At 39.6% G+C, this 26,362-nt stretch overlaps 1 protein-coding gene across 2 annotated transcripts in view; it reads left to right on the forward strand.

The window, feature by feature from the left end:
* The window catches only part of LOC122556662 (pro-neuregulin-2, membrane-bound isoform-like), a 693,482-nt gene extending 678,829 nt beyond the window's left edge, over positions 1–14,653 (forward strand). The window contains exons 7-12 of one of the 2 annotated variants that reach the window (XM_043703656.1): positions 331–354; positions 2,022–2,124; positions 2,340–2,463; positions 3,784–3,911; positions 7,456–7,674; positions 12,833–14,653. In XM_043703656.1, the coding sequence (XP_043559591.1) occupies positions 331–354; positions 2,022–2,124; positions 2,340–2,463; positions 3,784–3,911; positions 7,456–7,674; positions 12,833–13,481 (1,247 nt within the window). In that variant the 3' untranslated portion in view covers positions 13,482–14,653. The remainder of the gene's footprint in view (positions 1–330; positions 355–2,021; positions 2,125–2,339; positions 2,464–3,783; positions 3,912–7,455; positions 7,675–12,832) is intronic. The other variant, XM_043703657.1, reaches the window with a different exon arrangement.
* The last annotated feature ends 11,709 nt before the right edge of the window (positions 14,654–26,362 follow it).

The following is a 26,362-nucleotide window of genomic DNA, read 5'->3' on the forward strand; positions in this document are numbered from 1 at the left end:
ATTTGACTCCTAAATAATTACCTATGACTTTCATAATATTTTTCCTTAAACTTGGAAAATAGGAAATAATTGTTTGTAACCAACTGCATTCCACCCATTCCTGTCTTGTTTTGCATGTGTGAAACGTTTGCCTGTAATGGTAGTGCCCATTGTCCGAGACGGAAACACTTCCCTGAGCACTATGTTATATGCTAATGTTACATCTGCCATGTTTCTATACCAAAGTTTGAGCTAACCACATAACATGTATAATTTTGGTATGTTTTAAATATTTTTCTCTGAAACTGTTCTCCTTTTTCTTTCTTTTTTGTCAACTTTCTGCATTGGCAGAGCATCTTGGATTTGAATTTATGGGTATGGACAACCATTCATTTTAATCTGCAAATGTTAAAGGCTGCCTTGGATTTCTAGCAACTTCTTTTGCTTTGAAGGGATGATCTCACTGCAGCTGTCTAGTTGTACTAATCCATCCATTACCAAAATAAAGGAGTCCAGTACCTAATGATGACATTGAGCTACAGATAAGCAAAGCTTTTCTATAGCAGGACTCTTTTTGACTAGAGATGAGCTGCAGCTGGCCTAGGAGAACTCTTGCCAGATTTATAACTGTTGTAAATAGACAGCATGAAACTACTGCTTAAATGTTTGACCTATAAATTTCATGTTAGCTCCAGATGTATGTAAGCTTGTGTCATCTGTTAGCTTTTCAATAAGTGAAGCTGGTATTTAGATTAGGAGACCTATTCTTTGAACTCCAAACGTGGTTTATAATAAAGTTGATTTAACAGTAAATCAAGCGAGGTTGCGGGTCGTAATGTTTTTGCTGAAGTTGCAGCTAATATAAACAATTTTTATGGAACACAGCTAAAAACTAGAGATGGACTGAGCTAAGAAAAACAACAAAACATTCAAGCTAAAGCAAATGAAGTTTATTTACTGAGTGGAATTTAAAACTGTTTCATAAACATGTACCAAAACTCACTTTCTGTGAAAGTAAACTTGCAATAAGTTTATTTTCATCCTTGATAAGATTTTCCACTAGTTTTCAGCTATTATGACAGGATTGTATACTTTGTTTCATCCTTAGTCATGCACATGATAAATATGATAGCAATGTTGTCGCTGCAGTTCCCTAATCTTAAACTCAAAAAGGTTAATAAAGAAGTATTAATAATACATAAGCCTGTTCATTTCTCTCACCCTCAACAAAATAAGTGCTGCAGACATTCTAGTTATTGATCACAAAATATATTCCAACTCCCATGTCTTGTCAGGTCACCATTTTTTAGTCCTAGTCTGCTTCTTCCCCCAGTATTCCCATTTTCTTCTTCCGACCATGCTATTGCCAAGTCTTTGACTTCCCCAACTCTTCCTTCGCCACTTCCAACTGTTATCAAATATTTCTTCTAAAACACTTCCATGTCTCCCATTTTTCCATTGTCTTTTTATTTCTTTATATTCTCATTACTGTGATTGACACACATATAAACAGTGTTTACTTAAATCTGCCTACTGTCAATGTTCAATCTCCATAATGACTAGGTTGTAGAAAAGATGTTTCAACTGTTTTTCCGATAGCTTAAAGTGAATTTCAAAATTAGAATGTTTAATCAAAATGAAAACATCATTCAGATTAGCAATTCCTCCTTAACTTAAACTCTCTGAAGCTTTACCTTCATATCCTGTCACTTTAATTTTACCACACTGTTTTAAGTTTTTAGCTTTTTAGATGAAGTTTGGTTTGTTTTAAGTTTTATTTATGAATCTGCCCTTCATATGTTGGTGGGGTTGGTGTTAATAGTAATTTTATTTGCTGTGTATTAATTGTAGTTAACTTCTTTTTGTTGCTATTTTGTACACTTAGCTATTATTGTATTTGCAAATATCTTTGATACAGATGTAATATTAGGAATGCTGTAGGCATTTTATGTGAAACTTGTGACTGCAGTAGCTTAAGTGATGCTTGTGTCTAAGTCTGAAATAGGCATTTAACCCTGTTGTACCTGTGTTTCTGTTTCCAGAAGCTGAGGAACTGTATCAAAAGAGAGTCTTGACCATTACTGGCATTTGTGTTGCTCTTCTTGTCGTTGGAATTGTGTGTGTAGTGGCATATTGTAAAACAAAGTAAGATTTTAAACCTTTCAGTTGCTATAATGTAAAGTTTCTTATGACCATTTAAATTAGCTTGTGGTTTGTTGCAAGTTAAGTTAATTTGATTCTTTTTTTAAAAATTGCATACAATTCAATAATTTACATTTTTGAGCGCTAATATGTTGCGGCTTTTTGAAGTTACTCTAAATACCCTGTTTTGAACTTACTCTAGTTATTGTATTCTTTAGAAAACAAAGAAAAAAAATGCACAGCCATTTGAGACAAAACCTTTGTGTAGACCATCAAAACCGAAACCTTGCCAATGGACCCAACCATCCTGGTCCTCTCCCGGAAGATATTCAAATGGTTGATGTATGTGCTTCTATTTTATAAACAGTTGTCCTAAAAGTAGTTTATAGAAGACATTATTTGGTAATTATTTAACTTATTGTTTCACAATTATTTTGGTTAAAATGCTTTTCATCAAAACACTTCTCAGGGTGCTTGTAACAGCATAGTTGTGAAATGCATTACCACATTTGGTACTGAACCATACTGGGACTTGGTTCATTGCAAATTGGCAACAAATTGAATAGGTAAGGCCACAACAATGTATTGAGCCTACCATTAGGCTAGCATGATAATATTGTATTGATGCAAAGTGATTTTGAATGTGCGTTACCCAACCATGACAATATCAGTCTCAATCTACTCAAGTCAAGTGCTCTGTGATCCGCCCTTCACCTAAACTTGCAGAAACCCATCTCAACAGTGATGTAATATAGCAATAGCAGGTTCAAAGTCACATTTGAGAAAGGGCTTAGGTGGTCCAATGAAGTCGATGAGCCCTGTAAACATTTATTAGTTTTTGAGGCTAACAAAGCATTTCAGAATTATGAAAAATTAGCATCTAGGATTTGTGCAAACACAAAAGAATTATTACACAGTTACTATTGCTGTTCTAGGGTGTTTTCGTCAGACTGAAGTTATTATTTGGTTAAATAAAAATCTGCAATGTGCAGTCAATAGAAAATCAGGCAACTCAGGTCAACAGCTGTAATCACCTTAGAGCTAAATGATAATTTTGAATATCTGATTGTTATGGCCAGTGAAGTAGAAGGCAAGATTACTCGACTTACATGTGTCAATTTGTTAACCCAATGGAATCCAATCTCCCTTATCATCCATATTTTTGTGAATTACCCTTTTGGTATGCCTGATAATTGTGAAGGGTGGATAGGATTTATTCTTGTGATGAAATATTCACAATGTGTTGGACTACATGTAAGCTGTCATGGTGGATTAGGCAAAATGGTTTCCTTCTGAAGTGTATTCCTGTGACTGAATGCTGTGCCAAAAACCTTTGTGTAGTTGATTTCTTAATTCTTAACCACCCATAACAGGTTAGACATTCTTCTTTAAAAATTATTAGACTTCTTGGAAATACTTTGAGTTTCAATGAAATACACTAGGAAATCTCCAAGAGGAATTTGAAACATATCAACTTTGTCAAAATCTGTTAAAAATGTTGTTTTGAGTAATTGCCATCATTTGCTTTTCATCATTTCCCATGTGAATATTTACCATAGTTTTCTTACCCAATTAATTGTAAAACTAATTATATCTAAATCTTGATGGATGTGAGCCTTATTACTTGACTCTGAAGTTTCTTTTTCTTTCATCCATGGACAGTACATTTCAAAAAATGTCCCAGCTCCTGAACACGTGAGACGACATGAAACGGAAACTTCATTTTCTGCAAGCCAACCATCGTCCACGTCTCATCACTCTTCCACAGTTACACACACGTCCAGCCATAGGTAATTAACCACTAATGACAAGCACTGCCATTTGCACATGAAGATGATAATGCAAACAAAATATTTACTACTTTAATAAAGCTATGGTTATAGAAATATCAGTGCAAACTTGCTGCGTTGCTCTAACATGCCACTGATCTTATCAACACAGAGTATAAATATTTAGAATATGCACTTAGTCTATTTCACTAATTCTATATGTAACTTCAAACTCTACAATTAATGCTTTCCAGATTCTTCTCCTTGAGTGAATTATGTGACCATGTCTGATTAAATGACCAAATTTTGATTTTGCCCCAGAGAGATGCTCAAATTTAGTTACAATCCCAATAAGAACCAGTAACTTTGTTGTAAAGTAGACAAAAATCAGAATCCCACTTACTTGCTATGAGAATAAAGTCACACAATTTTACAATTCTAAACAACAGAAGAAGTCTTAGCATAAATATACCGATAAGGCAAGCTCAACATTTCTATCTTATACTCTAACATCCGGAATCAACATGATGTAAATATGAATTAACAGGTGCATTTGCACCCGGTAGAATGCAAATCCATTTGCACATTTAATAGTAGAGACAACTAGAAGAAATCTCCTCTGCTAGCTACCCGAATTCTTCTTGATGAACAACTTAGCTCCCTCTTTAAGGATCTAGCCTCCAGATTTCCTCAATAGCAGCTCCTACTCTTGTAGGAGGCCTTATTGGCTCTTCATTGGCCTGAACGCAGTTGTCAGTCAACAGGATTAAAACTTAGAATTCCCCAGTGATTGCTCAAGCAGCTGCTCAATCTCATCACTGAAGACTATGTCCCACTGGATTCACAAAGTTGTATGCCAGCATCAAACCTTTGGTATGATCCAAGCTTCAAATGGCTCCCTGAGGCCCCATCCCTCAGCAGCCAGGATTCATGACTGCTCAGAGGCCTCTCTGAGCCCCATTAGAGAGCTAACCACAGCACATCAGCTACACAGAGTTGGCAACCATATGCTGCCAAGCCGACATCAGACTAATCCAAGTAACCACTGCTCACCATGGGCTGATGTTCACACTTACCCTTGAACAGATCTGTGACCTTTAAATATCTCATGTATACAGTGTTTAAGGGATCAACCCTTGGTACATGCTGTACCTTAAATGTTCCAAAATCCAGTCAACCAGAGGTCATTTCCACAGATGCTAGCTGACAGTGGTTCCACACCAAAATACACAGAAAAATCCAAAACTATAGATTCCATAACAACAGCTCTAGCTTTCTCAAAAACAGAGATTTTTAAAGCCATGAGGGCAATTGTCCATTGAATGCAATGTCCCTCTACAAAGTGTACATTTTGCCTGTAAATGTACGAAGAGTGAGGATTAAAATGGGGTAATTTAGTTAGTAAAACATTTTATTATCATTCATACCAGTGGTTGTGAAATATAATTGGCATATTCTTGTGACTTCCATCTCTAGGAACTTGCTTTGTGATTCTTACTGTTTCTTTATTCCAGCAGTGTATGTTATTACAAATACAGGTTTCATGCTACTGATTTACAATAGTCCCAATTTTATTTTTCTATTTAAATAATTAAACCTAATTTGGACCTTAACCCATTTTAAGAATGCCAGTGACATTCTACACTATTAACATCCTGCTTGCATATTTAGAGGCTGTCCTCCATCTCTGAAAATGCAATTGTTCTTTCATAATGAGTTACACGTGTTAAATTTCCTACTTGTCTATCAACCATTGTCAACAGAAGTTATATTTTACAGTAAGTTAACAGATGCTTCTGCTTTTATTCTAACTAAATGGATCATTAGCTGTTGACAACTATCGAATGCAGGTTCATTATAATTGCTGTTAGTGCCGTTTTTTAATGTTATCAATCCTGCACATTTGAAAGTTATTAGTTCCTGTGATTTTGTTAGGTAATTAAATAGGCTGAAAAATAGGGGTGTTCTTACTCATTAAGAGTTTGTCAGACCCATCATTGTAAAACAGTATAGATAAATAGGAGAGTTTGAGAATGGCATACATGCAACAATGCCCAGGCAAGAAATCACATTTTATTCATAGTCTCATAGAATTTTACAGAACAGAAGAAGGTCACTTGACCCATCATGTCCACACCAGTCAACAAATATCTGTCAGCACTAATCCCATCTTCCAGCTTTGGCTCATAGCCATTTGACATTGATAAATATTTTCATTTTAAAATGATGACACTACTAATGTGTTAGCAGGACTTAGTATGTAATTCTTCTTGGCTGTAGTTTAGAATTTAAATTATATGTATGATAAATAAAACTTAAATAAATAAGCAAAATAATATGGGAACTGGAAATTGAAATAAAAGCAGAAAATACTAGAAATAATCAACAGGTCTGGCAATATCTTTGAAGCATAAATCAGTTAATATTTCAGGTCTGTGATCTCTCACCAGAATTTATAAATTCAGTGAATTTGCTTTGTAATTAACTCTTACTATCCAGGGTAAAACAAAGCAAGTGTTCTGACTCAGTTTAAGGTTCAGTTAACAAGGCATTTTTCCCGGATTTATGCATTCTGTAAAAGATGAGACAATTTAGTTGGAATGCATTTGTGACCAACACTCTGGCAATATTGCATATAAAGTTTAAGTATTTAATTGTCATCCTCTTCATATATCATTATATAAAATGGAATGTGTAATATATACTTGATCTGCTGCCACCCATTTTCCAACCATGCCATGAAATGATATTGGCAACTAAAATAAGTAGATAATAAAATAAAAGTTAGAGTTTATAGACCTATTTCTAGATATAGATCACCTCTCGGTTCTAAATGAATTTGTTTTTACTCATAAATGGGATGAGAGCATCGCTGGCTAAGCCAACATTTATTGTCCATCCATAATTGTCCAAAGGGTAGTTGGGAGTAAACCATATTGCTGTAGATCTGGAGTGGCATATAGGCCAGATCAGGTAAGGATGGTAGTTTCCTTCCCTAAAGGATATTAGTGAATTAGATGGGTTTCTTCTGATAGTCAACACTGAATTCATGCTCCACATTGGATCCCAAATTCAAGATTTTTATTGAATTCAAGTTTCACCATCTGCCATACCAGGATTTGAATACGCCTTCTCAGATCATTACCTGGATCTCTGGAATAACAGTCTCATGATGACACCACTAAATCTTTGCCTCCCCCATTATTTTGTAGCTATGTCCAATAGTTTGAGCCTTTCCCAATAGTGGAAACATCTTCCCAACATCCAGCCTGTCAAGAACCACAGACTCCTATGTGTTTCATACTGGGCAAACTCAGCAAAGGTATGCCATTGATTTTCAAGGGGTGATGGTTAGGTTCTGCCTTGTCATCTCCTGACACGTGCAACAAGTGTTCATCAATAACAATTCTAATTGCAGTCGTCCTACAAGCCAAAAAGTTAGTTTTATTGAGACAGAAGCGTATATTAAAACCTCAATCTCTCCTGTCCCAGGTTCCATTTACTGTATACTCAATTAGTAGTGCCTGTTCATCAAGTCTGATAAATATATGGCTGTTTCCTTTAGAAATGGTGACCACACATGGAGCATAGATCGGACTGAGAGTGGAACTTCAGAAATGCATTCTGGAATGATGACATCATCATTGGAAACCAGTAAATGTAACAGTCCCCTGGAACCACGAGGCAGATTAAGTGCAGTCTGTAGTCACCATGATACAAGGCATCCAATCTTCCATTGCAGGGACTCAGTGGATTCTCTCAGAGACTCACCTCATAGTGACAGGTATGAAACAAATCAGATTATTCTTCATTGTTGTGTGCAAACCTTCTTATTCGTGAGCTGAATTATTCCAAATTATTTTGAAACAATTGCTTGGCAGTTTCCAGCTGTAAAACTGGTGGGAGCCCACTGGATCGGCCACATTCCACAAGATCAGAATACCCTAATTTTCTACCTTACATTTACAAGAATGGCTCGGAGCATTTTTTATTGGCATTATAGAGTTCCTTGTATGAGAGTCATAGAGTCAGGGAGATGTACTGCACGGAAACAGAATCTTCGGTCTAACTTGTCCATGCAGATCAGATATCCCAAATTAATGTAGTCCCGTTGCCAGCCCTCAGCCCATGTCCCTCTAAACCCTTCCAATTCATATGCCCATCCAGATGCCTTTTAAATGTTGTAATTGTACCAGTCTCCACCACTTCTTCTGGCAGCTCATTCCATACACGCACCATCCCTTGAGTGAAAAAAAGTTGTCCCTTAGGTCCCTTTTAAATCTTTCCCCTCTCACCTTAAACCTATGCCCTCTAGTTCTGGACTCCCCCACCCTAGGGAAAAGACCTTGTCCATTTATCCTATCCATATTCTGCAGCTCTCTAAGTGAATGGACTGATATTGGCCCATGCAAATCTTTAGCTGCTGTCAAACAATTTGTGGCATTGACAATTTCCTTCAGTAACCCCATGCTTGGGATGTTTACCTCAAATAAACTTCCTAATCGTGAGTCCTATGTAAGGTCCCTAATGGAAATGTTAATGCATGGTTTACTTGTTAAGAACAGGTTTGGGCTTGAATAGTAAGTTCACTTTTCACATTCATTGATGACGAATGCTATAGCCAAATGAGGAATAGTGAATCAGCTCTTTTCCTTTCAACCTCCTCAGTTGATCACGACGAAGACTTTTAAATTCTTCTTACCATGCAGCTGTACCTCACTGCTGTTTTAATATAGTTAACTCATTCACTAGAACCAACAAGCAGCTAATTACGAGGTTTTCTTGAATGAAAGGAAGAGCTAATTTATTGCTCACTAACCTCAAGAAAAATAAAGACCGAGCAAACACCCGTATAAATGCAGGTACAAAATTTAATAGTTTACAAAAAGCAACGTAAAATAATTTTCAGTTGAAAATACTTAGCTGGTCTTGAGGTTATGTCTGAACCTTAGATCATAGTTGGTTTGAAATGTCTTAGATCAATGTTAGTGGTGAATATTACAGATATCTTTGAATCCTCAACGTTCAGATGTTCCCTTCATTTTGGGTTATCTCTGGGAATTATGTCTTTCTAGAGGCTGAGAGAGATCAAGCTTTTTTCCAGTTACAAATCCATCTCCTCTGTTTCTGCCCGAACCTGCCCCATGAAATATAACTAATTTGTTTATTCCAATATAGAATTCCTTCTTTTCATTTTGAGTAATTGCAGGTTTTGTTTTAAAATATATTCTTCAAGATTGGAACTTCTCTTAAAAAGAAAATCTATTGGGAGATACAGGTCTGACAGAGTTGTTTCAGTCTTGTTTAATCAAAACATATTAATTTCAGTTCTAGATAACAGTAATAGAGAATTCATTAGTTAGGTGAACAGATAGGCATGTTTGAGGCTATCAGCAAGATTTCAAAATGGTGTATTGCCTCACTGCTGCCAGAGCCCAGGATGTCACAGAGCAGGTGCAGTACCTTCTTCTGGGGAAAGGTGAACAACTAGAGGTTGTGGTCCATGTTGGTACCAATGACTTTGGTAGGAAGGGGGATGTGGTCCTGCAATGAGAATTTAGAGAACTAGCTAGAAAGTTAGCAAGCAGGACCTCAAATGTAATAATCTCCAGATTGCTCCCAATGCATCATTAATTGATTCTCTCATTCAAATTGTTGATATACATTGTGAACAACTAAGTTCCAAGCATTGACCACAGTGGAATCTCACTGGTCATCAACTTCCACTCCAAGAATGATACATTCTTTCCTACTTTCTAATTTCTTATCTGCTAACCAACAACCCAGATATTAAAATCAGAGGATGGAAGTTGAAAATTGACAGCCTATATGTGACTGTAATCATGACAATAATTATCACCAGCTGAAAACTCAAAGGGCGAGTGCAATTAGTGAAACAATGGATGACATTTTTATTTGGCCATCGATATGAGACCAGAGGCAGATGAGCTAGCAATTTCCTAACTCCTGTTGGTGTTCAAACTTGCTGACATGTTCTTGTCTTGAGGTCAATTTGTAATAGCCTGGCCATGGAGGTGGGGTGGAGGTGATGTGATTATGGGTAGCCAAGTAAGTTCTTTAATGACTCCATTCCACACCAGTTGCAGTCTCTGCCCCCACTCCCAGCCCCAGCCATATACCAGCTCCTAGCTCCCAGCCTTGCCAGGTTTTCACTATCCCCCCAGACCTCCCCCTCACTGAAAATGAACAATCAATCCTCAGCAAAGGCCTACCTTCATCCCGCTCAACGGATTCAATACGCATCGCGACATCAAACACTTCTTCTGCTGCATCTGACCCCAATCTTACTTTCTTCATTAGGACCCCTTCGCCCGCCTCCAACACACTCCATCCACCTGGACACCCCATGCTGGTCTGTTACCCACTCTCGACCTCTTCATCTCCAACTGCCACTGAGACATAGACCACCTCAACCTGTCTACCCCCCTCCCCCCACTCCAACCTCCCGCCCTCACAACGCGCAGACCTCCATTCCCTCTGCTCCAACCCCAAGCTCACCATCAAACCCGCGGACAAAGGGGGTGCAGTGGTAGTTTGGCACACTGACCACTACACCACTGAAGCCAGTTGCCAACTCAAAGATGCCTCCTCCTACCACCCCCTCAACAATTATCTCACCCCCCCCCCATCACCAAACCATCTCCCAGATCATACTCATCATCTCAGGGATCTCCCACCCAGAGCGTTCAACCTCATTGTTCAGGAACCCCACACCGCCTGATTCTACCTCCTTCCCAAGATCCATAATCCTGACTACCCCGGCTGACTCATCGTCTCAGCCTGCTCCTGCCCCACCAAATTCATCTCCACCTACCTCGAAATTGTCCTATTCCCCCCTTGGTCCAGGAACTCCCCATATACATTCAGGACACCACCCACGCCCTCCATCTCCTCCAAGACTTCTATTTCCCTGGCCCCCCAATACTTCAACTTCACCAGGGACATCCAGTGCCTCTACACCTCCATCCACCATGAACACTTCAACTTCACCAGGGATATCCAGTGCCTCTACACCTCCATCCACCATGACCAGGCCCTCCAAGCCTTCCGTTTCTTCCTCTTACAATGTCCCCACCAGTACCCTTCCACTGACACTCTTATTCGTTTGGCAAAACCAGTCCTTACCCTCAACAATTTGTCCTTCAAATCCTCCCACTTCCTCCAAATGAAAGAGAATACCTGTATGGGCCCCAGCTATGCCTGTCTCTTTGTCGGCTACGTAGAACAGTCCATCTTCCATAGTTACACCGGCACCACTCCCCACCTCTTCCTCCGCTACATTGATGACTGCATCGGCGCAACCTCGTGCTCCCACGAAGAGGTTGAACAGTTCATTAAATTCACCTGGACCACTTCTGATACCTTCCTTCCCCTTTCTGGATCTCTCCATCTGCATCAATGATGACCGACTCAACACTGACATTTTTTACAAACCCACCAACTCCCACAGCTACCTGGATTACACCTCCTACCTCCTGCAAAAATGCTATCCCGTATTCCCAATTCCTCCGCCTCCACCACATCAGCTCCCAGGAGGACCAATTCCACACAGAACACAGCAGATGGCCTCCTTCTTTAAAGACCATAATTTCCCCTCCCACATGGTTGAAGATGCCCTCCAACGCATCTCATCCATGTCCTGCGCCTCCGCTCTCGAACCTCCAACCGCAACAAGGACAGAACCCTCCAGTCCTCACCTTCCACTCCACCAGCCTCCGCATAAATCGCATCATCCACTGACATTTCCACCACCTCGAAATGGACCCCACCACCAGGATATATTTCCCTCCCCACCCCTATCCGCTGTCAGCAAAGACCGTTCCCTCTGTGACTACCTGGTCGGGTCCACGCCCCTCAACATCCCACCATCTCCTCCTGACACCTTCCCCTGCCACTGCAAGAATTGCAAAACTTGACCCCACAGAGGTCATTGCTGTTGGGTCCAGGAGAGTATTAGTACATTGGAGGGCGAATGCCACTTGCAGGGAAGGGGTTTCCGGATAGTGACAGGAAAGCGGGCAGTGGGACCCTCCCCTCCAACCTATCACCATTACTCCTAACTCCATCCACCTATTGCACTCTCAACTATGTTCCCCCAGCTCCACCCCTTCCCATTTATCTTTCCACCCCTGAGGCTCCCAGCCTCAGTCCTGATGAAGGAGTAGTGCCCGAATCATCAATTTTCCTGCTCCTCTATGCAGCCTGGCCTGCTGAGCTTTTCCAGCACCAATCTAATCTTAACCCCATCCTTAATGATCCTAACAAGCCAGATATGCAGAAACCAACTGGAATTTCCAAGGTAACTGTGGGAGTTCCTTAAGGGTGATGAATGGAGGTGACATCCAAATGCAGTTCTGGGCAGATGGAGTGGGAGTTGGCAGTCCATCTGTTATTTTCTAACATACCCCTTGTTGGCATGATGATATGCTGGCCATTGGTGTAAGCATAAGCTGTCCTATGGAGGGTTTACACTTGTTCATAATTTCAGCCTGGAAGGTGTCCCTATTTCCGTTATGTCCTCGAAAGGTGCTCCCTCTGTCTGATATTGGAAGCTCCCATATCTGACAGTGGGACTGTTACTACCACTGCAGCTACATGATGGTAGGTCAATGCAGACTCAATCACCTGGCCTCCACATTCAATTCTGTGGGTCTGCCGGCTGGCCCCTCAACAATTATGTCCTGAGACCTGCATATCCCATCGCATGTGGTTTCATCAATGCAAGAATTAGCATCTGCAAATAAACATTCATCACATAACCAGCATGAGGGTACAAGGAATAAATTAATAGAGAGAACATTTGAAAAGATAGTCATAGAAATGAAATACATCCTGCATACTGATGATTTAAAAGGATCTATTTGCACCTGTTTGAACTATCTTGCACTCTACCAAGTCTTGATGCTGTTGATTTTCTTTAGGTATGTGTCTGCTCTCACAACACCAGCTCGGTTATCGCCTGTTGACTTGCATTACTCTCTCCCTTCATATGCACCTGGTTTTGAGATGTCTCCACGTGGATCTACCCATGTAACGACATTGCCTCCAGCAGCAGTTGGATATACAGTGGAAGATGAACAGCCTTTGTTGAGAAAATACCACAAGTACCAACAAGATAACCAGAGACACGACCCCTACAAGCAGCGCCACAGCTATCTTCATGACAGCTTTGGAAGTCTGCCCCCTAGTCCAATGAGAGTGGCAGAGGATGATGAGTACGAGACAACACAAGAGTACATCCCAGCACTAGATAGACCAAAGAAAACGGCAAACAGCAGTAGAAGATGGAGGAAAACAAAACCAAATGGTCACATTTCACACAGATCTGAATGCGATTGTGACTCAAACTCAGAAAGTTGCTGCTCTGACACTGATTCTGATGGTGAGAAAGCAGGAGAGCATACACCTTTCTTAAGCACTCAGAACCCTGCAGCACCAAACACAGAAACAGCGTCAGTATTCCGGTCTTCTGATAGTAGGACTCACTCATCCAATAGGCACAACGTACGAGAGGACTTACACACCCGAGTAACACGTGTAAAATCAAATCAAGACTCGATCCCTGTGTAAATGCCATAGATCTGCAACTGTAAAAATATTTTATTTTATATAATTATCAAATATTCTAAAATTAAATTAAACATTTTATTTTCATTTTAGCAAAGTTGTCTTACAGCTAACAGGAAAGTCTTTTATAGGAAAACATGTATTTATATGTAAAGTATGATTTACAGTTAAAGATGATGGTGTGTCAGATTTTCACATCATAAATAGGATAATATTGTGGTGCCTTTTGCTGTATGCTGATACCAGATTTCCTGCTGATGTTTCAGTTTTTTTAGTGTTTCTATCTTGGACTCGTTATATTATACATTTTCAATTTTTTATTTTATTTTTACCATGAACTTTCTTACATTTGGACAGTTATATTTCTTTGAATTCTGGACATGGACATCTGTATCTGATATTATTTATTGATGTACTGGTTCCTGCAACATCAAGTGACATCTTGGCTGAACTCTATTTTGTTTGATTGGGAGGACAAAATATAGTTATATTTATTTTTCTGCCCTCCAACAGATTAATAAATATTTCTTACTTTAAACCAGAAGAATACAACAGTGAAGATTAGATTAATATTTGCAGCCCATCTCAACCTAGGAATTTACCAGAATAAGATCCCTTGGCAGCAGATTGGCAGCATGTTATCTGAGTCTACTGACAACCACCAACATAAAAATTGAAAGGTCAGTGCAAACCAGACGTGACATTTAGACGTCACTAAAGAGTCTGCAACATTTGCAGTTATTTGGGTTTTCTTTATCAGTAATCTCAACTATTTTCACTAGAAAAAGTACAAAAGCACCATTTGACAAAAACATAAGAACACTTTCATTTTAATATTATTTCCAAATATATTTTGAAAATGGTCAGATTGGAAACTGGAAATTAATAAGCAACAACTTTGTGGTAATTTGTTTTTGATGGGATTTTTGCAACATGATTTTGCATGTCTTAACCATTCCAAATGGACTGATGCATGGAAAGCTAGGAATGAAAGATTTAACATGTTTTTAATGAACTGCATAACTTTTCATCTCTTGTCCTTTTTAGTGCAGGTTTATTATGGGTTCTGCAAATCTTTTATTGGTACATTTCAATTGTTTGCCATGCAGGGCTGTGAAATATGGAATTAGCATTATCCATTTTGAAATAAACCTATATTCTTTACTTTCAATGAACCCCAATGCTTGGTGTAAAACATTGCATGCCAAACAGTACAGACCATAAATCTATAACATGCGACTGAGGAAACAATGCCCACAATTTAATGATTAACTGTTTTCTCAAATTCCCACAATGTTTTCATCTTCAGCAAAATTGTGACCAGGTCCAGCAGCCAGCTGTGAAGATTCCATTTATATTGCTCCTTCTACAACTGATTTGCTTCAGAAATGATAAAGCGTAAGGCATAAATTTGTGGCATCAGTTCTTTTCTTTAAAGAGGAAGGTACAGTGTGTGACTTTTAAATACTTTATTTAAAGTTAATTGTTGCCTTTAGTTCTTCAAAAGACTGTGATCATCTGCATTAAAAAAATGAGCATGAATTTGTGCACTCCAGTGATTCTATGTTTATTGGCACTGAAGCATTTCTGGCAAGACATTTTACACTGCTGGATCTCTATCTTCAAGATCTGTGAATCCAAGTCTGTAGGCTGGTTGTTTTCATAAAACATATGACATACATTTAGCAAAAAAAACCACTGGAAACCAGGACACATTTCATCTTAATGGGGGAGAACTGGAAAAAAGAGAGGGTGAGTAAAATATTTTACAGAAGGTGAATGTCACATTGTTTTTAATTTTAAAAGAAACAATTATTTAAGGAGAAATCTGCACATCAGTGATGATTGCAGGCTCATTATACCTTTAACTTTTATTTTAACTTTAACCTTTCTAGTAGTCATGTGAAGTGGTATTTTACAACATAACATGTTGTTTACCAAGTAATAATTTTGTTGATAAGAGTTCCAGTCTTAACATTAATATACCTCTGATTCTCTGGAGATTTGTGCTATTGCTTGGTCTATTAAACCAGCCTTCCTATTGTGAATTAGGGTTTAAAGAATTTACTTGTTCTGCACTTACTTCTACAGCTTTATAAATCATTATTTATTTATTAAAGTGCCCAAACTGATGCTTATACCATAGGGTTAATTAGTAAAATTAGGCCCTAATTTTGGATACCACGGACAATGGTGAGATAAAAATTGCAAAGAGTTACTTACTGACTGCTACGATTTTCATGTTGGTCTCAATTTAAGCATCAACTTTCTTTCTGGAAACAAGCAGAAGTCTGCAATGTTGTTAGAATGCCAATGCTATTTTGCCAGTTGCTAGTATGGCACCAGCCCAGTGTAAAATCTGCCCAAAGGGTGGGAAGCTATTAAAGCAAGGCATTTAATTTAATCCTTGCCTTAATAGTTTCCCTTGCAAGCAGGAACAAATGTTAATTTATTTAACACTTATGTGGCCACAGTGTAGACCTTTATTGCACCCACTGGTCCCTGTTAGAAATTTCCAACCAATCATCAAAGCAGTTCAGGCCTTGCCAACAATGTTGGATGGATACTATAATTGTTCAGTGCATTGCTACCCAGTATCCTTCAAAGACCAAAATCTGGGCCACAGTCCTAGGACTAATGTGTAGTTATCTTATACAATGAAAGCAAGATAATTTGTTTTTTTTAAATTCCATATATCAGTTAAATCCTGCTAAGATGATGCAACCAATCAAAGGTATAACTTGCAATTTTTTTTACACTATTTGCTTCAATACTCCAATGATTTCCTTGCTTTCTGATTGAAAAATGTCAAACCAATTTAAACACAATGCAATTTAAATGGCAAACCTCTTTTCATCTGGATGATTGAAGATGCCTTGTATGGAAAACACTGTGGATCATAACATTGAGGGCTGTTCTTCACTTTGAAATGCATTTATTATGTAATTCTGTATTTAGAATTTATCAGTTACATTCGTGCAAACTAGATTGTATTTTCTAGTGGTCCTAAGTACAACTGTATATTTTCATACTACTGTTAATTGTATATCTAAATGCCAAGCTACTAGGTCTTTATATTGTCAAAATTTAAGGAAATTAACTTGCAACATGCACTTCTCTTCTGAGATAGGTTTGCTGATATTTTGGTTCCCCCCCCACTGTTTTTAGTTCTTTTATTAACTGGCTTTTTCATTTGGAGCCATCTTGATGCTTATTTTGAAATAATCCAATATGATTCTTACACATTAATCTGTGATACATAGCAGGATCTTATTTTGTCTTGAATTCATATGTTGTTTTTTTTTTAGTTTTTCTGTGTTTTAATATCTCCTCCACCCCCACCATTGCTTATTTTATCCCCTGGCATGAAAAGTGTTCAGTAATAGAGATGTGTGTGAAAGTAGATTTTGATCCCCATTTGTCTCAAGCCCTTCTGCCCATAATTATTTCCAGTGGGAATTCACAAGTATTTATGCCTGCTTTGAGTGGGCGATCACAAAGTAAATGGTTCTTGTGTTCCTTAATTATGAGCTTCAATTCAAACCATTATAAAGAGCACTGCATTAAGTTGTGTTTTAATCTTCAAAGCTGCATTAGATACTTATCAGTTGTTGCTCTACATTGAGATTCTGCATTGTCATTTCATGATTTGTTTTGGTCATAATTCATTATCCCCCTCCAATAACAGCTTTCAGTTGTTCTATAGCATTAGTCAGAAAACATATTCTTTAATATTTTAGTTCTAATCAGACAATTTAATCTTTGCTTCACTGAGTTAGTCATTAATATGGATATTATGGAGGATCCTATTGCTATTCATTTACAAGAATAAAAAAAACTTATTGGGCAAATCGTGACACTGAAAAAATGATTAGAAATGAATTTCAGCAAAGATTTGCAAAACCTTCTCACTCAAGAATTTCACACTTGAAGTGGCAGTTTAGCAGCTATCTCATACATAAGAGGATTTATTGGGCTTTTCTACAAGTGCCACAGCCAAATACTTGTCATATCTGACTGTCACCTCAGAATAAGATAGTGCCCCACCATTTTGTGAGTGATCAGGTCCCAGACAGACAACTATTGCTAAGATGATTTGACTAAACCACATTCTGTAATGTTTATAATTAAACAAACATTTATAAACACTGATCCTCAGGGGATCTCCCATCCACCGCCTCTAACCTCATAGTCCCACAACCCCACACCGCCCGTTTCTACCTCCTGCCCAAAATCCACAAACCTGACTGCCCCGGCCGACCCATTGTCTCAGCCTGCTCCTGCCCCACCGAACTCATCTCTGCATACCTCGACACGGTCCTGTCCCCATTCAATGTTTGGAGCTCAAATCAGAAAAGAAATAGCATTCCATTGCATATATTCATCTATCCCTGAACGATTGACCAACACATCTGCGTACCAACAAGTCCATGATTTCATTTCACTGTATGTGATCATCAGTAGATAAATGTGTGTTGAATTTTTTTTTATTTAGCTGAGTGTTAATTTTGTCGAGATTTTTGGAGGGTTTCTGGCCCTAATGGGAAAGTGAGATCTCTCATCATACCTGACCATAACTGACTCCTTAACAACCTCCCTCACTCCTATGACAGGCCATATGCCCAATTCTATCCCAATTTTGCCCCCTTGTCATTCTCAGAATAACTTGCAACTCGTCCGATATTTATTGAACAACCAACATCTGATCATCTTGTGCTAACAGATGTTAGTAATCTGCAGTTGACCCTTACTGGTAATGCAGTGGCACCACAGCCACAAGGCCACTGCTTACAGCACATGACCAGAATGCTGTAACATAGTGCAAATGTAACACCATTCTCTCACTGTAATTGAAGTTTCACCATCAGGCTAACGTGGTTTTCCTGTCGTAGCTGCATCCAATCTAAATACATTCTGTAGATTACTGTTACTTTGTTCCCAGTGCTCACTGTTGTAATGGTGGTCAGAGATCACCTGGCCATGAATAGAATGCTATCCTTTCCTAATGATGAATTTGACACTGTTATGATATGGCCCTCCCAGCACCATGTATGTATAATTGATAGCACCTGTGTTTCCGTTTCATAATACTGTTGAATTCATCAGTGTTAACATTCGATTAAGGGATAACATTCAATTGAGGGCCAGGTGACCTCTGATCGCCGTTATGACAATGGTCACTGGAGACAAATTAACAGTGAGACATGGAGCATCTCGAGGGACATGTCTCCATTATTCAACCAGCTTCAGCATTCGCATTTGTGGTGAAGGTGCCATGTTGGACGACTGACCAAAATGTGACATGAGAAAGAATGTGTATTATAAAACATTGAGTGTGAGGTAGTAGAGAGAAGATGATTGCACTTACACTGGCAGAGAGGAGAAGGCCATTGACTTTCTTCCCACAGTATTATACTGGGTGTTCCTTCACATGGCTGAGACTGCACTGATCTAACTGATTAACCTCAGACCAGACTGGGAGGGTCTAGTGTTGTGGTCCCTCTGCTGGTACCGTGAAAAGAGGAAGTTCTTCCTTTGTGCCACACCATCTGCCAGGGACTTCGAGGTCATTAATTTCCCCTATCGATGAATGTAACCTGAACCAAGTAGGTTCTCTCTAGATTGACAGTGCTTGACCATGCACACAGCAGCCTTTTAATGTGATGTGGCACCGAGGATCCTGAGATACCCTTGAAATGGCGGGGCTCTCCAGCTAAAGTACGTTGAAGAATTAGTTGAGATTGGATGAGATATCAGACTTACAGACATGGTAAGTTTTTAATGAGGCAAATGACCATATGAGGAAACTCTTTAGGCCTCACAGAGAGCAGTTCTCCATGAAACTTGACAAAAATGATACATTTCCAGAATTAACCTAAAGAAAATATGGGTTATTGATATACTTATGTCAAACATTCCAACGCCCCTCCCCCAAGTCCCTCCTCCCTACCTTTTATCTTAGCCTGCTGGACACACTTTCCTCATTCCTGAAGAAGGGCTTATGCCCGAAATGTCGATTCTCCTGTTCCTTGGATGCTGCCTGACCTGCTGCGCTTTTCCAGCAACACATTTTCAGCTATACACTGTTATAGTATAATAAGTAATTGAACATGAATGCTGCTATTGTCATGAGAAAATGCGGCTGATTGAAAGCGGACAGAGTACAAAAAGATTGGCTACCGTAGCTGTGGCTGTAGAGTTTTTAAGATTCCTTGTCTATATAACTTCTCCTCAAGAATAACAAGGAGAGACAATTGTGACTGTTTTACTCTGTTGTGTAGGGCTTTTTAAAGTGCAATTTGTTTTTGTTTTATATTATAAACGTACATCCTTTATCTATTGAAGTTCAATCATTCTCAAATATTTTTGACTGAGGACCCCTCTTGAATGGATTGAGAGTTAAGGACACTTCATTTCAATTATAGTACTACATTATACTCATAAGATGCAAGTGCTGCATACAAGGATTGTTTTAATCATGTTTTCCAGGAAAAATAAGCTTTTTATTTACAGATTACAGTGATCTTCTTACCTCCCACAATGAGCTTGACAGCCCACTTTGCACTGCAAATGTGGCAACTGCAGTCTACTCCTGTCAACTAGCTTGTACTCTGGCCCACTGACCTTGCCCACTGTTTGTATTTAGGAGCCCCTGTGAACCCATTGGAATGTCTCTTGGATCCTCACTTAGAGAGCTTTGGGTGCAGTTCTATAAATAATAAAATGGTCTTCAAGATTAAAGTCAGTCGAGTAAATAAATGTGCAACGCTGTATACTGCTGCTTCATGTATCCAACAATATATCTCAGTTACAAATTTCACGTCTGTAATATTGTCTGGAGTTGAGGATCACTTTTCTATGACGAATAAGAATGTTAATTATATAGCACCTTCAACACAGCTTAACAATACTTCAAAGTATTTCACAAGAACACAACCAAGCAAAACTTGATACTGAGAAAAGGAAGGAGAATAAGAACATGCTTGATCAAAATATTAGTTTTTAAGGCTAATTTTAAAGAAGGAGAAAGAGTCCAAGAGGTTTAGGAAGGATAATTCCAGATTGCAGGGCCTACATGACTGATGATACTACTGCCAATGGAAAGACAGTAGTGGGGATACACAGAGGAAACCTAACCAAAGTTGGAGAAACATTAGGGTTCAATTTTTCTAGCCATTTAGAGAGACCCTGCGAGATGGGAGGGCTGACAATAGGGCAGGGAAAGGCAGTGAGGAGAGATTGGGAACCATAACCATTGCATATATTGCCAGTGGTGGGGACATCAGATGCAACAGCTCTCATGCAGCTAATTCAGCCAAATAAGGGTCTTATGATAAGCTACTGCACTCTCCTGCTGACATGTGTCTGTATCAGGAGGGCCTTTAGGTGGGGAGACCATCAGATAACCTTTGATGGCTTCCCAACCAATTGCAAGAGGAAGCTTGAGGAGAGCATATTGATGGCCACTCCTGTTCACCAACACTCTTTAGGGAAATTAATCTGCTGTCCATTCCTGCTCTGATCTACATGTGACTCCAGATCCTCTGCAATGCATTTAATTCTCACTTTGCTGCCCTCTGAAATGCCTAGCAAGCCACTCAATTGTATCAAGCCACTAGAAAGCTGAAGAAAAGGGATCTGACAAACTACTCAGGAACAACTGAGATACTGGAAATTAAAATGCCAAAACCAGCCCCTTTGATCCTGTAAAGTTCTCCTGGCTAATATCTCTGGGCTAGTGCCAAACTAGTCACGCAACAGACTGACATGTTCATGGAGCCATTCCGTACAATGTCCTTGTTAATGCTATCACCATCCCTAGTTATATCCTGTACCACTACATGGACAGGCTCCAGAGATTGTAGCACAATGGTAAATATTTGAGAGGGAATTGTTATGGGAGGCCTCGACTTTAACTCCAGATCTTAAGAAGCTTTAGTGTATCAGTCAAACATGGTCAAGAAAATATCCCGCTGATTATTACCCACTCCCCCTTTACCTTTAGCCCTACCAGCCCATCACCGGCTTAAGAATAAATATTTCTCCATGTTGTACACCACTTGAATGATGCATTGGGAATGGCAATGGCAGAGAATGTACTCTAACTGCCAGTTCAAGCATCCCTCACCAAGAGGGACTCAGCAGCCCTAATGCTCACTAAGCTGGCTGAGTCCTAAAGGACATATCTGTAGGAAGTGATGAGGGAACAAGCCAGATGTAAGAACTGACTTGACCCATTTCTCACCAAGTGAGAAGATCCCACCTTCACATTGAGGACACTCTGTACTATATTGTGTGCCATTACAACTGTGCTGCATGCAATAGATTTTAAACAGATCTAGCAACTCAAAACTGGGCATCCATGAGGCACAGTGGGCCATTGGCAGCTTCAGAATTGTAATCAAACACTGTGTAACCGTTGACCAGACATATCCCCCACTCTGCCATCACCATCAATTTGGGAAACCAAAACTTGTTCAGTGAAGAATGAAGGAGGGCAGGCAAAGCGAAGCAGCAGGCAAGACCTAAAGATGAGGTGCCAATATGGCAAAGCTGCAACACAGGAGTACTTTAATGCCAAAGAACAGAGGAAGCATGTCGTAGATAGGCTGAGCGATCAGCCAACTGATCAGCTTTAAGCTCTGCACTTGTACCTGATTCAGTAATAAATGGTCATGGACAATCAAACAGCAGGAAGTGGACACTCCACTAATACCCCCATCCTCAATGATTGGAGACCCCAGTGCAAAAGGCACAGCTGAAGCATTTTCATCACTTTACAGCTGGAAGGTCCCCAACATCACAACCAACGTCATTCACTCCACATGAAGAAACAGCTGAAGCTACTGTATGCTACAAATCCTATGGGCCCTGACAATGTTCCAGCAACAATACTAAAACCTGTGCACCAGGACTAGCTGTTTCAGAACATTGGCATCCTCCGAGCAAAGAATATCTCCACAGTATTTCCACAAAATCAGAATAGACTCGTTTCAACCTATTACAGCCCTACCAGCTTACTGTCAATCATTGGCAAAGTGATAGAAGTAATCATTAACAGTGCTATTAAACAGCCCTTGCACAGCAATACACTACTTACGGATACTCAGTATAAAGTTATGTTATGTCTACTGAGCTCCTTAACTCATTATATCCCTGGTCTAAGTAGGGACTAAATGCTAAATCTGGAGAATAGCTGAGAGCCCGTGAACTGCTCTTGATATCAAGTGTTTAACCATGTGTGGCATCAAGGAGTCTTACTCAATCTGGAGTCAATGCATATAAGGGAAAACGTTTCACGAGCTGAAGTCACACCTCGTGCAAAAGAGGATGGTTGTGGCTGTTAGAGATCAGTCATCTCAGTTTCAGGATGTCATTGTAGGAGTTTCTTGGCATTGTGTCCTTGGCCCAGTCACCTTCAGCTGCTGGTGGGGACATCAGATGCAACAGCCCTAATGCAGCTAATTCAGCCAGTTAAGGGTCTTATGACAAGCTACTGCACTCTCCTGCTGACATTTGGCTATGTCAGGAGGGCCTGTAGGTGGGGAGACCATCAGATAAACTCTGATGGCTTCCCAACTAACTGCAAGAGGAAACTTGAGGAGAGCACATTGATGGCCACTCCTGTTCACCAACACTCTTTAGGGAAATTAATCTGCTTTCCATTCCTGCTCTGATCGACATGTGACTCCAGATCCTCTGCAATGCATTTAATTCTCATTTTGTTGCCCTCTGAAATTCCTAGCAAGCCACTCAATTGTATCAAGCCACTAGAAAGCTGAAGAAAATGAGCTCCCCTTCATCATAAGTTCAGAAGTGGGATGCTCAGCCATGATTGCATAATTTTCAGCACCACCCCACAGTTGGTGAAGCAGCCCATGTCAGTCACAGCAAGGTATGGACAACAGTCACGTTTGGCTGAAAAATTGTAAATAATGTGTGCCATACAAATATCAGACAATGGTCATCACAATTAAAATAGTTTCTAACCATTTCCCCTTGATGTCCAATAACAATACCACCACTGAATCTCCCACTTTCAGTGCAGTGGGGCTTTGCATTCTCCAAAAACTGAACTGGACCACTAAGCTAAATATAGTGTCTACAAGTGCAGGTCAGAGTCTACAAATTCTGTGGTAAGTAACTCCCCTCCTATCTTCCCAAAGCCTTTCCACAACCTATAAGGCACAGGCCTGGAAGGTCATGGAAAACTCTTCACTTGTCTGGATGAATGCAGCTCCAACAACACTCCAGAAAGTGAATACCCACAAGACAAAGCAACCCACTCTGGTATCTGAAGAAGGATCACCTGAACTGAAACACTAACTCTGATTTCTCTCCACAGATGCTGTCCCTGACCTGCTGAGCTTTTCCACCAATTTCTATTGTTATTTCTGACTTGCAGCATCCACAGTTCTTTTGGTTTCCACTTCATTAGGATCCCTCAACCAACTCCAACATTCATTACTTCACCACCGATGCACAGTGGCAACAATCCTGTTTGACAACACCTTCCAAACTTGTAATCTCTACTATCTAGAAGAACAAAGGCATCAAGAACTCTGGTATCATTGCTGCCTGCAGTTGTAAGAACTGTATATGTTTTATCTTGTTTTGTTTTTTAAAACAGTGGACTGAAATGGGAAAGAGCTATTTTAAGACCAAAGGGTAGCTGGGTGTTTTGAAAGCAAGTAAATGTGACACCTATGCTAAGCATTATGTAAACAATTGCTTGGACAAGCCATAACTGAGGTTTGAGCCACAGACAATTTGGAGCCAAGGGTGTGTAAAAATGTCACGCTTATTGACCACAAGGAATTGATTGATCTATGGATTATTGGATAGTTATTGATGATGGAGATCTTTTGCCTACAGACACTGTATGATTGTTTCTGATGTAACTGAACAGCTTGGAGCTGGAAACAAGTTACAGAGAGGACAAAATGTTCAGTTTTTCCCCACTCAGGTGTGGTTTCCCTGTTCCCTGCAGACAAAATTAACTTTAACTCTTAAAACAAACCGATTGCCTTTCCTGCAACAGTTATTGTAGGTTTTTACTTTTAACTGATAAATCAGGGACATTTAATAAGTGAACTAGCTACCTTATGTCTCTTACGAAGCAGTGGAAGTTTCTGGAGAAAGATAACTAAACCAATAAGCTGGCTAACAGAATAATGAGGATCATCTCAACAACAGAGACTGGGAACAAAGATTACTGAACTGCTTTTCCAGTTTTGTCCCCCTGCCCAATAACCTGTTGTTGTTAGTGGTTCTATAAGGAGGAGTCTATGAAGGGATTAGATTTTATATTAGCAGTGTTTTATTCTGATGGTTTATACCTGTCTACCTGTAGCCAGGTTCTAATTACTTGTAATAAAAAGTGGATTTTTGTTCAGCACAGGAATCTGATCTATGATTTCTATCAATCTAATTTGAAAAACAGGTAAATTGGGGAACTTGCATACTTGATAAAATATTGAAATTTTGTGATGTCTCTGGAAATAGTCAGGCTCGATTTCCAATGCACTACCCCTGAGAGTTGAGACAAAGCTCCCCCTTCAAGTGACTCACCATTCTATCTTGGAACAATATTACAATTCCTTCAATGTCATTGTGTCAAAAACCTGGCACTCCTAACAGCACTCTGATGTCCCTACACCATAGGGAATTGTCTCAGGATGCTAATTACCATTACCTTCTCCTGCATAGTTATAGTTAGAAAATTAATGCTAGCTCAACCAGTGATGTCCACAAAAAGAAGAAAACTAAAGAATATGGTCATATTTAGATGGTAGTTGGAGTATTTTAAAAGTAATTAGATTAGATTCCCTACAGTGTGGAAACAGGCCCTTCGGCCCAACCAGTCCACACCGACCCTCTGAAGAGTAACCCACCCAGACCCATTTCCCTAATGCACCTAACACTATGGGCAATTTAGCATAGCCAATTCACCTGACCTGCACATATTTGGACTGTGGGAGGAAACCAGAGCACCCGGAGGAAACCCATGCAGACACAGGAAGAATGTGCAAACTCCACACAGACAGTTGCCTGAGGCTGGAATTGAACCAGGGGCCCTGGTGTTGTGAGTCAGCAGTGCTAAACACTGAGCCACCATGCCACCCTAAATAGAGTTGCATTTCTGATGGACTGCCCTGCATGGCTACCTATAAAGGTTAAAGTGTGGAATTTTAGCAAGCTGGGGTAGAGCAGTAGCATTCAAATACATCTTTGCTTCATATTAATAGATCTGTTACAACGGGTGATAGAAAGGATTAGGACAATATTGACATTAAAGGAGAGATTACAGGACATTGTTCATGAGCAAATGGTTTATTAAACATGTAGTTGTATTCATAAATGGATGGCAGCAGCAAGTAAGGAAGGCAAGAATCATGGTGCAGAAGCCAATACGTAAAGATTTGTTGATCTCTTTCTCTCTTCAACTGCAAATTCTGGAAATCAAAACAGTTTATTCTTTAAAAACAAAATTCTCTGAAATTAATCCGGTAAACACTGCCAGAAAGTAAACACTTCAATGAACAATTTTGAGAGGGTATACAGCAATTTTATTTAAAGGAACAGATGGATTGCAATACCCTATTGAAATAATCATAGCAAGTCAATCAAATCAAGTGACAATTAGGAATTAGGAGAAAGTGAGGACTGCAGATGCTGGAGATCAGAGCTTAAAAATGTGTTGCTGGAAAAGCACATCAGGTCAGGCAGCATCAAAGGAGCAGGAGAATCGACATTTCGGACATAAGCCCTTCTTCAGGAATGAGGAGGGTGTGCCAAGCAGGCTAAGATAAAAGGTAGGGAGGAGGGACTTGGGGGAGGGGCGCTGGGAATACAATAGGTGGAAGGAGGTTAAGGTGAGGGTA

This window comes from Chiloscyllium plagiosum, chromosome 14 (assembly GCF_004010195.1).
Source record: "Chiloscyllium plagiosum isolate BGI_BamShark_2017 chromosome 14, ASM401019v2, whole genome shotgun sequence".
Lineage (NCBI taxonomy): Eukaryota > Metazoa > Chordata > Chondrichthyes > Orectolobiformes > Hemiscylliidae > Chiloscyllium > Chiloscyllium plagiosum.